General features: G+C 36.7%; 2 protein-coding genes across 2 annotated transcripts; one reads left to right on the top strand and one right to left on the bottom strand.

Moving 5' to 3' along the window:
• Positions 1 to 791: 791 nt before the first annotated feature.
• LOTGIDRAFT_201958 (hypothetical protein) lies at positions 792 to 11,132 on the bottom strand. Its single transcript, XM_009054298.1, has 10 exons — positions 11,001 to 11,132; positions 7,540 to 7,795; positions 6,802 to 7,042; positions 4,296 to 4,565; positions 3,675 to 3,802; positions 3,134 to 3,260; positions 2,644 to 2,851; positions 2,125 to 2,210; positions 1,538 to 1,689; positions 792 to 1,080 (listed from the first exon to the last, which is right to left on the bottom strand). Exons 2-10 carry the CDS (start codon positions 7,786 to 7,788, stop codon positions 886 to 888), a joined length of 1,656 nt encoding a protein of 551 aa, XP_009052546.1. The 5' UTR covers positions 7,789 to 7,795; positions 11,001 to 11,132; the 3' UTR covers positions 792 to 885.
• Positions 11,133 to 13,073: 1,941 nt separating this feature from the next.
• On the top strand, positions 13,074 to 13,591 carry LOTGIDRAFT_143640 (hypothetical protein; the record flags this gene model as incomplete). The annotated part of the gene is made up of 2 exons (XM_009054297.1): positions 13,074 to 13,180; positions 13,492 to 13,591. Coding segments are annotated over 2 exons (207 nt in total), but the record flags the coding sequence as incomplete, so codon positions are not given.
• Between the last annotated feature and the right edge of the window lie 10 nt (positions 13,592 to 13,601).

Raw genomic sequence — 13,601 nt, 5'->3', positions numbered from 1 at the left:
GATAGACAGTGCAAAAAACAATGGTATAGAGGAAGAGACAGATTAAAGGGGAAGGGACTTTATAGAGTTTAACAGAGGGGGAATATTGGACAATGGGACTTTCTCTTAAATTGAGAGGTACTCAATGTACCTCCGTGCAATGCTTCGAATTACAGTACTCCAAAGACTTATCATGGGTGGTCGTTTGACCAACTCTGTGCAACTAATTAGATACTATTATAAACAAACAACAAAAATTTGATTAAAACAATTCTCATAAGCCGCTGCCGTGGTCAAATGAAATTGCAAAGAATTCCCTCCCTTTAGTAAAACGTATATAAAACGTTACTATTTACTATTGTAGACTCTAGATTAAATAATTTAATAGTAATAATTAAATAATCATATAGTGAAATAGAATATTTCTATTTCTAGACAAAACAGTCTACGGTTTTCTTATATCACGTGATGCAGTGATTTGATTGGATTACAATGAATACAACCAATCACAGAATCCCATCGGAAAAATGCAAATACTTAATGTTTACAGGCTTTCTGTCGAGGATAGCCCTCGACAGAAAGCCTGTAATGTGGACTATATTCTCTAGCATTTACAAGCTTCTGTAACACGGTGGCTTTTGAAGTCAAGTTATCAGATGAAATTCGTAATAGCTCGACAGTGTTCAGATTGACCAAGGATTACTTACAGTACCAGGCATTTAAGACCTTTAGGATTAGTCCAAACTAATAGTCTGACCCCTTCATAGAAACACCACTGACGAACTTGCATCAATTAAATAATTAAAATTAATCAGTATTTTGAAATGGTTTATTAACATTTTCAACGAAAGAAGATGAATATGTAAATGATTCGGGCTTGAGCTTGCAGTATATATTCAACACAATTTATTTGTAATGTTTCAAGGTACGAGCTGAAGGATCGGATGTTTCACACCATTTGGGCATCCAGAAATAGGGAATCCATTTTGATTTGTTGGGGAAACGACTTTCGAAGATTTTTCTATAATAATATGCTTCTTTAGTTTTTGGTGTGTTGAATGGATAAAGTGTAGCTGCTTGTTCCAGTTCATCCTCGTTCACCTGAAAAATAAAGTTGAAAAATGTTGACATGATTAACTTATTTTAGGAAAATTACGAGTTCAATTTGTACCATAACAGGTCTAGGTTAGTGCCCCCTTCCTTCGAATGTTCTGTCCCTTTTGGGTTGCTTTGTCGGTTGATAGAATTGAAAAAACAGCAATCCGTTTCAATATTCAGAAAAAAAATCCATAAGATTGTATACTCTTGTCGATCACTGAGGCCTTATTCTCGAAAACTTAACTGAATCAATTGATCTGGAGAAATTCATCATCCAATCAGATAACAGTATTTCTTTAAATCTAGAATTCATGTTGGTTAGGTTTTCGAGGAAAGTATCCATTTTCAATTTCATGAGGTCATTGGTCAAAACTGTCCATGACAATATCAACGATAGTTTAGAAATGAAGACAGGCTAAAATTCCAAAACCATCAAAAATAATCATAGAAAATTCCTTACTTGTTGATCACAATGATCCTGAATGACACTAAACCAGGATTTAGTTTTAGATGACACACCATCACTAAAGGCCTCTTTCGGCCTCCATAGAATATCATTGGGTAGAAGACCAGTATCACTGAATGCTGAACGGAGAAGATATTTTTCTATACCTGAAATAAGAACACCAGTTTGTTAAAAATGGGCTGAAACAAATTCTTTATCACAGTAAACACTTTCTTATATAAAAAAAACACCCTGTAAGTAGTCTGATTCTACGACCAAAGGTCCGATGTCGACTTTCAATACCAACTCATTTACAGTCATATACCCTTGAATATTGTAAAGTTCGGTAAGAGCGTTGTGGGTTCTGATCTTGATCGGCGTGTGAAAGTCCAATGACCTTAAAAAGGTCATCTTCACTCATAACTCCAGTAGACCCAGCTGTAAATGAGTACGAATAATCCGAAAAAGATCAATGCCAAGAAGTTTGGCCAAGGACCAGCTGGTAGAAAGGATCCTTAACCGTGAACCTAAGTTGTTATCCTTGTAAAATATAGTTAATTATTTCTTTCAGGACTAACTGTACACAAGGGGATTATTCTTACCTTTAATTGGTTTACGTTGTTCAGGTGCAATAGACAGATAATAACTTGTAAACAGATGATCTAAAAATGGCACCCGAATTTCTAATCTGAAACAAACAGGATATATCAATCACTGAGCCATTTTCCAATCATGGGATTGTCAACTCGACATCCTCTTCGGAGAGTCCACATAGTTAAACTAGGTATTCAATAAACTGATAGCCAACAGACTATTCCTAAACCTATTAACAATCCTCGTCATATGTTACAGAGAGTCCTAATATTGTTTTATTTGTTAAATGCATTAAATATTGAATGGACAAGGGTAATCTGTAGGGAATTGGTCACGGACCAGTTGGTAGAAATGTTCATTGAGAACCTCAGTTGTTATCCCTGAAAACAGTATCGAGAGGTTTGACCAAGGACCAGCTGGTGAGCTAATTTTTCCTACAAACGCCACTGAGCTAGTAGAATCTAATTGTAATCCTTATCCTTTCTTTCTTTAATACCAGTAAGTCTTATTACTTTAAAATATCTTACCCAGCAGCCGAGGTAGTCCTATCACCCCGGAGTACATCATACATATAAAGATCTTCTAGTAGTCGTCTGCTCTCTCTGTCCCCCTCCTCGGATGAAGGTGCCTTGTGGAAATATATATAACCTTGAGCTAGTTCATCAGAACCTTCACCAGATAATATCACAACTGTATCCGTCTTCTTACTGATATACTGACTTATTAAATACATTCCTAAAATATACCAAATATCGTGGAAAAACATCGAAATATTCAGAAATCAGCAAAAGAAGAGAAAGAAAATTTTATAAAAGGTCCTATATTTCTGTTATTCTAAAGCTAATTTGGTATTATTAAAGGGTTATGTAAAGAGGTTTTCTAAACTTTTAATATGTATTGGGAAGACTAGTAGCATTTTCAATCAGACGCTTGTGGTAATTAGGAAACTTTTCATTTTAGAAGAGTGTGATTTGAACTGAAAACATTGGATTTCGGGGAAGGGGGTGGTTCACTTACCAACTGATGCTCGTATAGTTGTGATGTCATAACTTTCTAAATGATATATGACATCTTCAATTGCTCGTACACCTTCTTCCGGTGTGAAGACAACTTCATGGTGATCTGTTCCTAGATAGTTGGCTACCTACAAATTGACAAGAAACATTCATAGATTATTCAAGGATAACAGCTGATTTTTGCCCAAACATTTTGGATCCTTCTCTGATTATCAGTACCCATTTACAGCTGGGTCACTTGTTTAGAAAAGATGTCTTATTCAAGGTCACCAGATTTTCAAGCAGACCTATTAAAACCTACGACCACCACTTGTTTGACGTAACCAATTTTCAATCAGTCACTTAAAATTAGCGTATAATGACGTATTAGTTCTAATAATCGACTTTTAATATCAACTTTTGTCACAGTAACAAATGGTACAAGTTGATGCTATGAGTGTCCCAATACACATAAAAATTTCAGAAAAACCTCGGTACAATCCCTTTAAATTAACATCTTCTTGACAACGGGTTCTTGGTATATGATAAAGCTAGTTGCTTACCGTTTTAGCGGCTTGTAAGTCGGGACTACCTTCCATACCAATGGCGAACGTCTGGATAGGGTAGGGTAACTTCTGCTCTTTGGCATCTTTGACTAATAAAGCTGTTACAAGACTAGAGTCTAAACCACCTATAAAACAACATTGAAAAGTGAAATATTATGGCAAGCTAGAGATTAAGAGAGAATTGGATCCAACTGATTGACCAATCGAACCTTAGTGATATTTCTAATTTTATTCGATTTTCGTGCAAACTATTTACATATATTTCAAAACTCAAATCAACCCCCGAAAAGACTAAGAAGCTGAAGATGGATGTTTTAACAAGGCTATAACTTGCTTTCAAGACGTATAAATCATAGATGTCTGACGTGAAATTGGAATGGCGCAATTAGTGTTCTAATCAATGCAACAAGAAGTCAAATCAAAAAATACTTTCAGATCTCAAAAGCACGATGTTTATAAGAGTTACTTCCAGTGGCGGCGCTAGCTTTCCGAGACTGGGGCTGAATTGAAAATGGCTCAACTCTGTGGTGGTGGTGATTGCTTCGAGGAAAAGTTTTGGTGCCATTTCGACGATTTTGATCGTCAATCGACAGCAGCATCATAGGTAACTACGTGTACCTGAAAGTAGACAGCCAATTCTTCGCTCGGACATCAACCTTTTCTTCACGGCTGCTTCAAACAAGTTTCTGATGTTGGCAAGGACTTCATCACCTACTGGTGGTGCTAGTGTTCTATATTTAGGTAGATCTCCTATCTTATGAAATCGCTTCCTCTCCATAAACCTGGCTTTACCATCTTGATCTAGATCATACACTTCAACATGACCAGGTAACAATGGTTCAATACTGGCTTTAGCATCGTTTAAACTGTGAGATAGTCCAAATAAACCTGAAATACAGAGAGTAATTCATATTCCAGAAAAACGCATCCTCACCATTCAGTATCACGAACTCCGTCCTATAATAGTTTGTTATACCAGGACATTGAGCAAAGATCCTGAAGCCGAATCAATTATGTATTTATTGGAGGATCAGTTGAGACTAAACTCTACAATATAACAGTGTATAATCATTCCAGACTACAGTTTAAAAGAAACTCAACTTTGGTTGAAACGAAATGAATGGAGTTTTACGTCCTTATTTTCTGCACCATCAACTTTGTTTGAACCAATTTAATCAATATCAAAATACAACTTCGTTTTGGTTTTTCTGACATTTATCATCTTCATTGCAATCTAACAAGTTTTCTACTACAGTCCCGTTCTAATAGCAAGATGGAGAATAAAGTAGAGGGAACAATAACAATAACAAGCGGGAAGTTTAATAGAGTGTTGCAATAACAAGAGGGAAGTTTAATAGAGTGTTGCAATAACAAGAGGGAAATTTAGTAGAGTGGAACAATAACAAGCGGGAAGTTTAGTAGAGTGTTGCAATAAGTAGAGGGAAGTTTAGTAGAATGATACAATAACAAGAGGGAAGTTTAATAGAGTGTTGCAATAACAAGAGGGAAGTTTAGTAGAATGAAACAATAACAAGAGGGAAGTTTAGTAGAGTGTTGCAATAACAAGAGGGAAGTTTAATAGAGTGTTGCAATAACAAGAGGGAAGTTTAGTAGAGTGTTGCAATAACAAGAGGGAAGTTTAGTAGAATGAAACAATAACAAGAAGGAAGTTTAGTAGAGTGTTGCAATAACAAGAGGGAAGTTTAGTAGAATGAAACAATAACAAGAAGGAAGTTTAGTAGAGTGTTGCAATAACAAGAGGGAAGTTTAGTAGAGTGGTACAATAACAAGAGGGAAGTTTAATAGAGTGTTGCAATAACAAGAGGGAAGTTTAGTAGAGTGTTGCAATAACAAGAGGGAAGTTTAGTAGAGTGTTGCAATAACAAGAGGGAAGTTTAGTAGAATGAAACAATAACAAGAGGGAAGTTTAGTAGAATGAAACAATAACAAGAGGGAAGTTTAGTAGAGTGTTACAATACTAATAGGGAAGTTTAGTACAGTGTTGCAATAACAAGAGGGAAGTTTAGTAGAGTGTTGCAATAACAAGAGGGAAGTTTAGTAGAATGAAACAATAACAAGAAGGAAGTTTAGTAGAGTGTTGCAATAACAAATAGGGGAGTCTAGTAGAGTGGAACAATAACAAGAGGGAAGTTTAGTAGAGTGTTGCAATAACAAGAGGGAAGTTTAGTAGAGTGTTACAGTAACAAGAGGGAAGTTTAGTAGAATGAAACAATAACAAGAGGGAAGTTTAGTAGAGTGTTGCAATAACAAGAGGGAAGTTTAGTAGAGTGTTACAGTAACAAGAGGGAAGTTTAGTTGAGGGGAAGAAACTAGGATATGAATTTTACGGATTCGGGAGATGATGATACAGTCGTCCTAATTTGGGAGAACAGAAGGTATCTTAGATAGACAGAGGGGGATTACAGAGCAGAAAAGGAGGAAGAATAGACAGATAAATGGGGAAGGAACGTCATAAGGGGTTTAGTTGAGGAAGAGTTGATTGAACAGACGGGGTATACGGGAATTTCTCTTAAATTGAGAGGTACTTAATGTACCTCCGTGCAATGCTTCGAATTACAGTACTCCAAAGACTAATTACAGGTGGTCGTTTGACCAACTCTGTGCAACCAAAGAGATACCTTAACTAGAAACAAAAATGTTATTAAAACAATTTTCATAAGCCGCTGCAGTGGTCAAATAAAATTGCAAAGAGTTCCCTCCCTTGAGTAAAACGTATATAAAACGTTACTATTTACTATTGTAGACTCTAGATTAAATAATTAATAATAATGATTAAATAATCATTTCTATTTCTAGACTAAACGGTCTACAGTTTAGTCGATCGTTGTCTAATTTCACTAGATCTGGCAATAATTTACATGAAAAGTATAGAATTTGATTTGATTCGCAGATCGTCGTGATGAATGTTAAGTTTGGCTAATCATAGGATCACAAAAAGGGTTGAGATGCGATGAGATAACGTGCTGTATTTCAACTCCGCGTTAGATAGAAGTATGGACGTTTAGACAATTCGAAAGTTAAAGGAGATATTCATGTAGCCAGATACGGTCAAGGATAGGTCAATTTAGGGTGAAAGCCAACACTGTGTAATTTAATCTGTTACCTTTAGCTTCAGAACAAACAGCAAGGAATCCCGTAGCTTCGTCATATAACTTAAACATTGGACGAACACCGAATGTATCTCGTCCCAGGATGACTTTTCTATTAGCTGTGTCCAGGATACAGAAGGCGAACACTCCATCAAGTTGACTGGCTGCCATCTCGGCTCCGAGTTTAGCATACAGATGGATGATTGGTTCCCCATCACACGTGGTACTGGTGTTCAAATCAAAATCTTTCTCCAGCTGTAATTTAAATATTATTTTGATGAACTAATGGTGATATTTACTGGAAAAGACTTTTATCGATTTAATCATGGAATGAACGTGGTACGGTGACTAGTGCGGTAGTCGATTGGGAATTTTAATGTGAATTTTAAATATTATCTCGCGGAACAAAATGGATACTAAATGAAGATTCACTGTAAAATACCTTTTACCTAATGCTGATCCTACTTATTTTTAACGCCTGTTTACAACCCCTTTAAGGCGCCCCTTTACAAACCTTTTAAGGCCTCTGTACAACCCCTTTTAAATGTGTTTACAACCAATTTAGGCCTGTTTACAATCCCTTTAATGTATGTTTAAAACGCCTTTAATGTGTCTCTTTACAACCTTTTAAGGCCTGTTTACAACCGCTTTAAGGTCTCTTTACAATCACCCAAGGCCTCTTTACAACCTCTATCATTTTAAGGCCTGTTTACAACCCCTTTAAATTCTGTTTACAATACCGTTAATCTTACCAATTCGTGGTTGTAGATCTCTCCATTATAAATCAGATATAAATGAGGATATGTGTACAGTCTCATGGGCTGCATGCCTTTTATATCATCTACAATAGCTAAACGATGGAAGCCCAGACAACAGTTTCTAAAATGGTTGATGTTTTCTATGCGGAAAGCATCGGGTCCTCGGTGGGTGATTTTATGGACAGCATTACACTGGCTGGAAACGTCATCCTCGCTACCAAATAATGCCCAAATTCCACACATTTTTGCCCTGGAAAGAAAAAAATTAATGATACAAGATGCTTTTTTTAAAATGGGTCTGTAAAGTGGTTTTCTTAAATTCTGATGTGTATGTGTATCAGGGACACATAGCATCAATTTGCACCAATTTTCAGTCAGATGACTGTGTTTGTTGTAATTCCAAATCACTAAGCGTTTTATGATGTCAATATAATAAAGACCAAAAGACATCGCAAAACAACAGATGTCTGACTGCAAATTGGAATGGCACGATATCTGCAAATAATTATTATCAGTGATACACAAAAAGTAAAAAAAAAAGAAACCCACGTCTTTCTTTTGATGGTTTACGTCCCACGTCCTTCTCTTGATGTTTTACGTTCTACTTTGAATATTTTACGTTCTACTTTGAATGTTTTACGTCCTACGTCCTCTTTACGCTCTACTTTGAAAGTGGATGTTTTATGTCCTACGTACTACTTTGGATGTTTTGCGTCCTAGGTACTACTTTTGATGTTTTGTGTCCTACGTACTACTTTGGATGTTCTACGTCATATGTACTACTATGGATGTTTCACGTCCTATGTACTTCTTTGAATGCTTTACGTCCCACGCCCTACTTTGGCTGTTCTACGTCCTATGTACTACTTTGGATGTTTTGCCTCCTACGTACCACTTTGAATGTTTTACGTCCTACGTACTACTTTGGATGTTTTACGTCCAACGCAATACTTTGGGTGTTTTATGTCCTACGTACTACTTTGGATGTTTTACGTCCTACGTACTATTTTAAATGTTTTGTGTCCTACGTCCTAATTTGAATGTTTTACGTCTTACTTTATATGTTTTATGTCATATGTCCCACTTTTGATGTTCCATGTCCTATGTCCTACTTTGAATGTCTTAATGTCCTACATACTACTTTGGATGTTTTACGTCCTATGTCTTACTTGGGAAGTTTTAATCCCTACGTCATACTTTAAATGTTTTGCGTCCTACGTCCCACTTTGAATGCTTTACGTCCTACCTACTACTTTGAATGTTTTAAGTTCTACTTTGAATGTTTTATGTCCTACTTTGGATGTTTTATTTCCTTTGTACTACTATGAATTTTTTACGTCCTACATACTACTTTGGATGTTTTACGTCCTACGTACTATTTTAAATGTTTTGCGTCCTACGTCCTACTTTGAATTTTTTACGTCCTACTTTGGATGTTTTATGTCCTATGTCCTACTTTGGATGTTTTATGTCCTACTTTGGATGTTTTATGTCCTATGTTCTACTTTGGATGTTTTATGTCCTATGCCCTTACTTTGGATGTTTTATGTCCTATGCCCTTACTTTGGATGTTTTACGTCCTACTTACTACTTTGGATGATTTACGTCCTAAGTCCTACTTTGAAGGATTTACTTCCTACGTACTACTTTGGATGTTTTACGTCATATGTCCTACTTTGGATGTTCTACGTCCTACGTCCTATATTTTTGATGTTTTACATCCTACGCACTACTTTTGATGGTTTACATCCTACGTACTACTTTTGATGGTTTACATCCGACGTACTACTTTTCATGTTTTGCGTCCTACATACTACTTTGGATGTTCTACGTCCTACTTTGGATGGTTACGTCCTTTGTCCTACTTTGGATGCTCCACGTCCTATGTCCTAGTTTAACGTCTAACGTTATACTTTGAATTATTTATTTCCTACGTCCTACTTTGGATGTTTTACGTCCTACGTCCCACTTTAAATGTTTTACGGCCTGTGTCCTAATTTGGATGTTTTACGTCCTACGTACTACTTTAAATGTTTTGCGTCCTACGCCCTACTTTGAATGTTTTACGTCCTACGTACTACTTAGGATATTTTTCTGTACCTGTATGGGTTATTGTAAGCGGGCGACGCAAGTGTAAAATATGGCGGAGGCTTTATTTGGCTAATGACGAACGGGAAATCAAGACCTATCATCCGTGGCAGAGTCAATGGGTGTACAGTGGACACCAAGAAGAAATTGTACCCCCGTTATATTTTGAACAAATTTTTAAAAAAAAATGTATACGTTTTTGGCCCAAAATATATGTCAGAACGAACCCTTTCCACACCGTGAAAGACTTGCTATTATGTCGCTTCAACAAAGTTATCGCTTTCTGAATTCAGTCTCGACAGAAAGGTTGTCCCCCCATCTCCCTCATTAAGTCAGTCCATTATTTGTACCCCGGTCTTGAGAGGCTAACGTCGCCACTGCCTGTTATATTGTTAGCTACTAGCATACACAATTCACTATTTGACACTTTTACTATGTCAGCCCGTGACCTATGTGGAGGGTTTACTAACATACAAATGAAATGTAAATTTGGAATGAATTAAAAAGTGATTTTCTATTGAACAATGTTCTCGTTAAGTTTTATTGGGTAGACGATGGCATTTGTTAGGTGGTTGACAAGTTTAAACCCTCCACCATATGACAATAGAGAAGACAATAACCCTAAACCGGTAGTAATAAATAGCCCTAGGATATGACCCATAAATCTATAGAGAAAACGTAAATATTGTGATAAACACTGTAAAATAAATAGGCTACAAAATCCACATTTATATTTTATATACCAATTTGGTGAAACGTCGCCTCATTATAACAAAACATATGATTTAGTAAATAAAATGTTATACGTCCTACTTTTCTACGCCTGATTGTGATAACGTCATGAAGTGTGCAATGAAGGCAATTTTGAAATCCGAATTATATAATATATTTCATTGTAAGAATTGGGCGCTATGTCGCTTCGTTGAAATAAAACCTAAAATTTAGTTCACGAAATAAAGTGTTTTACGTCTTTCTCTGCACCTGATTTCGACCAATGAAGACGGATAACGTCAAGTTGTGTGTAATGAGGGAAATTTTGTCAGCAACATTAACACATGTTATTCTTAATTTAATTATGATTCAACTATTCTACATTCTTAATTCAAAATTTGAATAGTGACCAATTTTTTTTAATTTAAATACGCCGACAATATACGATAAGAAATATATAGAAATATTAAAACAGAACCTAAATTACATTGTTACTCAGAGTTTCACGCTGTGCGATCTATTCAATTGATGTATTGAGCATTATTTTAACACTGAAGGTATTATATTATTATATCGTACTATATAGCAGACGACGCGTTTCATATTCACCAGATGGACAATCATGGTTTAAAACAAGAAAGACAGTAAAATCATACCTTAAGCTTGTTACTAGTAACTGTTCACGTACACTGCTAATCGTACAAATGATGAAATTCGTATCACAATTCCCTTATAAACCGGTACCTGAAATTTTAATTCACATAAAAACCGGTATTGTGATGATGCAACTCCGATCACGCCGTGACCGCATGTATGACAGCATGGTCGTGTTTATTTCTCAAACAAAGATTATGATTGGTCAAAATTACAAAAGACTGGATGACAAAGTCTTAAAGGGTGGAACTCTTGGTCCAGGACACCCAGACTTCGACAATATAGTCGCAGTTGTGCAGACATATTGGGGCTGGAGGATAGGGTATAACTTCTTTTCATGAGTTGACCTAAAAGATAAAACGAAAGTAGTAAGCTGCAACGCGACACGACACTTCCCCGCCCAAGATTTAAGCTAATAAAGAAGAATATTGCTATACAGTGTACAATGAGGACAATTTTTGCAAGAACAGCGATTTCGAAATCGAAAGATGCAATGGACGATAAACACGGGATGCGATAATATACTTGGATGCGAGAAGACAATAGGATACCACAAGACAATGGGATACTAGAAGGCAATGGCAGACCAAAAAACAATGGAATGCAAGATAAAGCAATGGGATACAAGATACAGCAATGGGATACAAGATACAACAATGAGATACAAAAATAAGCGATGGGATACAATATACAGCAATGAGATACAAGATAAACTGATGGGAAACACGATAAAGATATGAGATAAGAAAAAATGAGACACAAGATAAAGCTATGTGTTTATGCAGTCAGTGTCTAATGTTTATTGAAATGCACCATTAGATTGCGTCACAAAATCTCAGCGTTGGAGAGAGTAGGAATTTTATTGGCTGGTGGTGTCATCAAACGGATGTTCAAGAGCGGCGTCTTTAGACCCTAACTGAAGTGGCTAAGGTAAAAAGCTAATAAAACCGGAACAAATTTTTGATCTGTTTTAAATCAGATGACAAGTTAATTCAACAGAATACAGGGGTAAACTATGGGAAATCATACAAAGCAATGGGATACAAGATAAAGCAACAGGATACAGCTATGAGATAAAGCACTGGGATACAAGATAAAGCAACAGGATACAGCTATGAGATAAAGCACTGGGATACAAGATAAAGCAACAGGATACAGCTATGAGATAAAGCAATGGGATACAAGATAAAGCAACAGGATACAGCTATGAGATAAAGCACTGGGATACAAGATAAAGCAACAGGATACAGCTATGAGATAAAGCACTGGGATACAAGATAGAGCAATGAGATACAAGGTAAAGCAATAGGTGACAAGAAGCCTCTGGATTATCAAAAATGATACAAGAGAGAAGTGAGATACCAGAAAGCTATAAGAAGGCAATGAAATACTAGAAAGTAATGCGATACTTATGCGTGGGCCGTACCAAGTGCTTGCAATACTGGAGAGAGTAGCGATACGATGGGATGGAAGAGAACAACGAAGAAGATTATAGAAGAAGGGATAAAACAGCCATTGAGGAGGAAGAATTAGAGGGCATTACAGGGGAAGAGAAGGAATATATTGGAGTGGGAAGAAGGAGAGTTGTGGGTGAGTGGATATTCTCTTTAATTAAGAAATACTTATTGTACCTCCGTGCAATGCTTCGAATTACAGTACTCCGAAGGCTTATGACGAATTGGCCCTTGTATCTCTCTAGTCGATTAGATACTGTTTTAAACTACTATCAAAAATTGGACCCTCAGTGGTCAAATAGAATTGCAGAGAATTTCCTCCCTTTAGTAAAACGTATATACAACATTACTATTTACTATTGTAGACTCTGAATCGTCTAAAATAATTCAATAATAACAATTAAATAATCATATAGTAAAATCAGATACTGATCCATCGTTGGCTAATATAACTAGATCTGGAACAAATTTACATGAAATATATATTATATAATTTTATTTCCAGAACCCTGAAGTTACCAAAAAGACAATGGGACACGGTGTGGGCGGTGGACTGCGGGAAGGCAATAGGATGTGAGAAGATTATGGGATATCAGAAGACAATGAGATAACAGAAGGCAATGGGATATCAGTAGGCAATGGGCTATCAGAAGGCAATGGGATACTAGAAGGCAATGGGATATCAGTAGACAATGGGATATCAGTAGACAATGGGACACCAGAAGGCAGTGGACTGCGGGGATATCAGTAGACAATGGGACACCAGTAGACAATGGGACACCAGAAGGCAGTGGACTGCGGGAAGGCAATAGGATGTGAGAAGATTATGGGATATCAGAAGACAATGAGATAACAGAAGGCAATGGGATATCAGTAGGCAATGGGCTATCAGAAGGCAATGGGATACTAGAAGGCAATGGGATATCAGTAGACAATGGGATATCAGTAGACAATGGGACACCAGAAGGCAGTGTACTGCGGGATGGCAATAGGATGTGAGAAGATTATGGGATATCAGAAGACAATGAGATAACAGAAGGCACTGGGATATCAGTAGGCAATGGGCTATCAGAAGGCAGTGGGATACTAGAAGGCAATGGGATATCAGTAGACAATGGGATATCAGTAGACAATGGGACACCAGAAGGC

Source organism: Lottia gigantea (genome assembly GCF_000327385.1).
Source record: "Lottia gigantea unplaced genomic scaffold LOTGIsca_211, whole genome shotgun sequence".
Lineage (NCBI taxonomy): Eukaryota > Metazoa > Mollusca > Gastropoda > Lottiidae > Lottia > Lottia gigantea.
Note: the sequence above shows the minus strand (reverse complement) of the source record. Positions and strands in the feature narration are given on the sequence as shown.

Bases quoted from the DNA above. Each gene is read 5' to 3' on its own strand.
- LOTGIDRAFT_201958 (XM_009054298.1), bottom strand. From the start codon at position 7,788: ATGTGTGGAATTTGGGCATTATTTGGTAGCGAGGATGACGTTTCCAGC. The intron at 4,566-6,801 runs GTAACAGATTAA...TCTGTATTTCAG, and splicing joins TGTTTGTTCTGAAGCTAAAG to GTTTATTTGGACTATCTCAC. The intron at 2,852-3,133 runs GTAAGTGAACCA...GGTATATTTTAG, and splicing joins AACTATACGAGCATCAGTTG to GAATGTATTTAATAAGTCAG.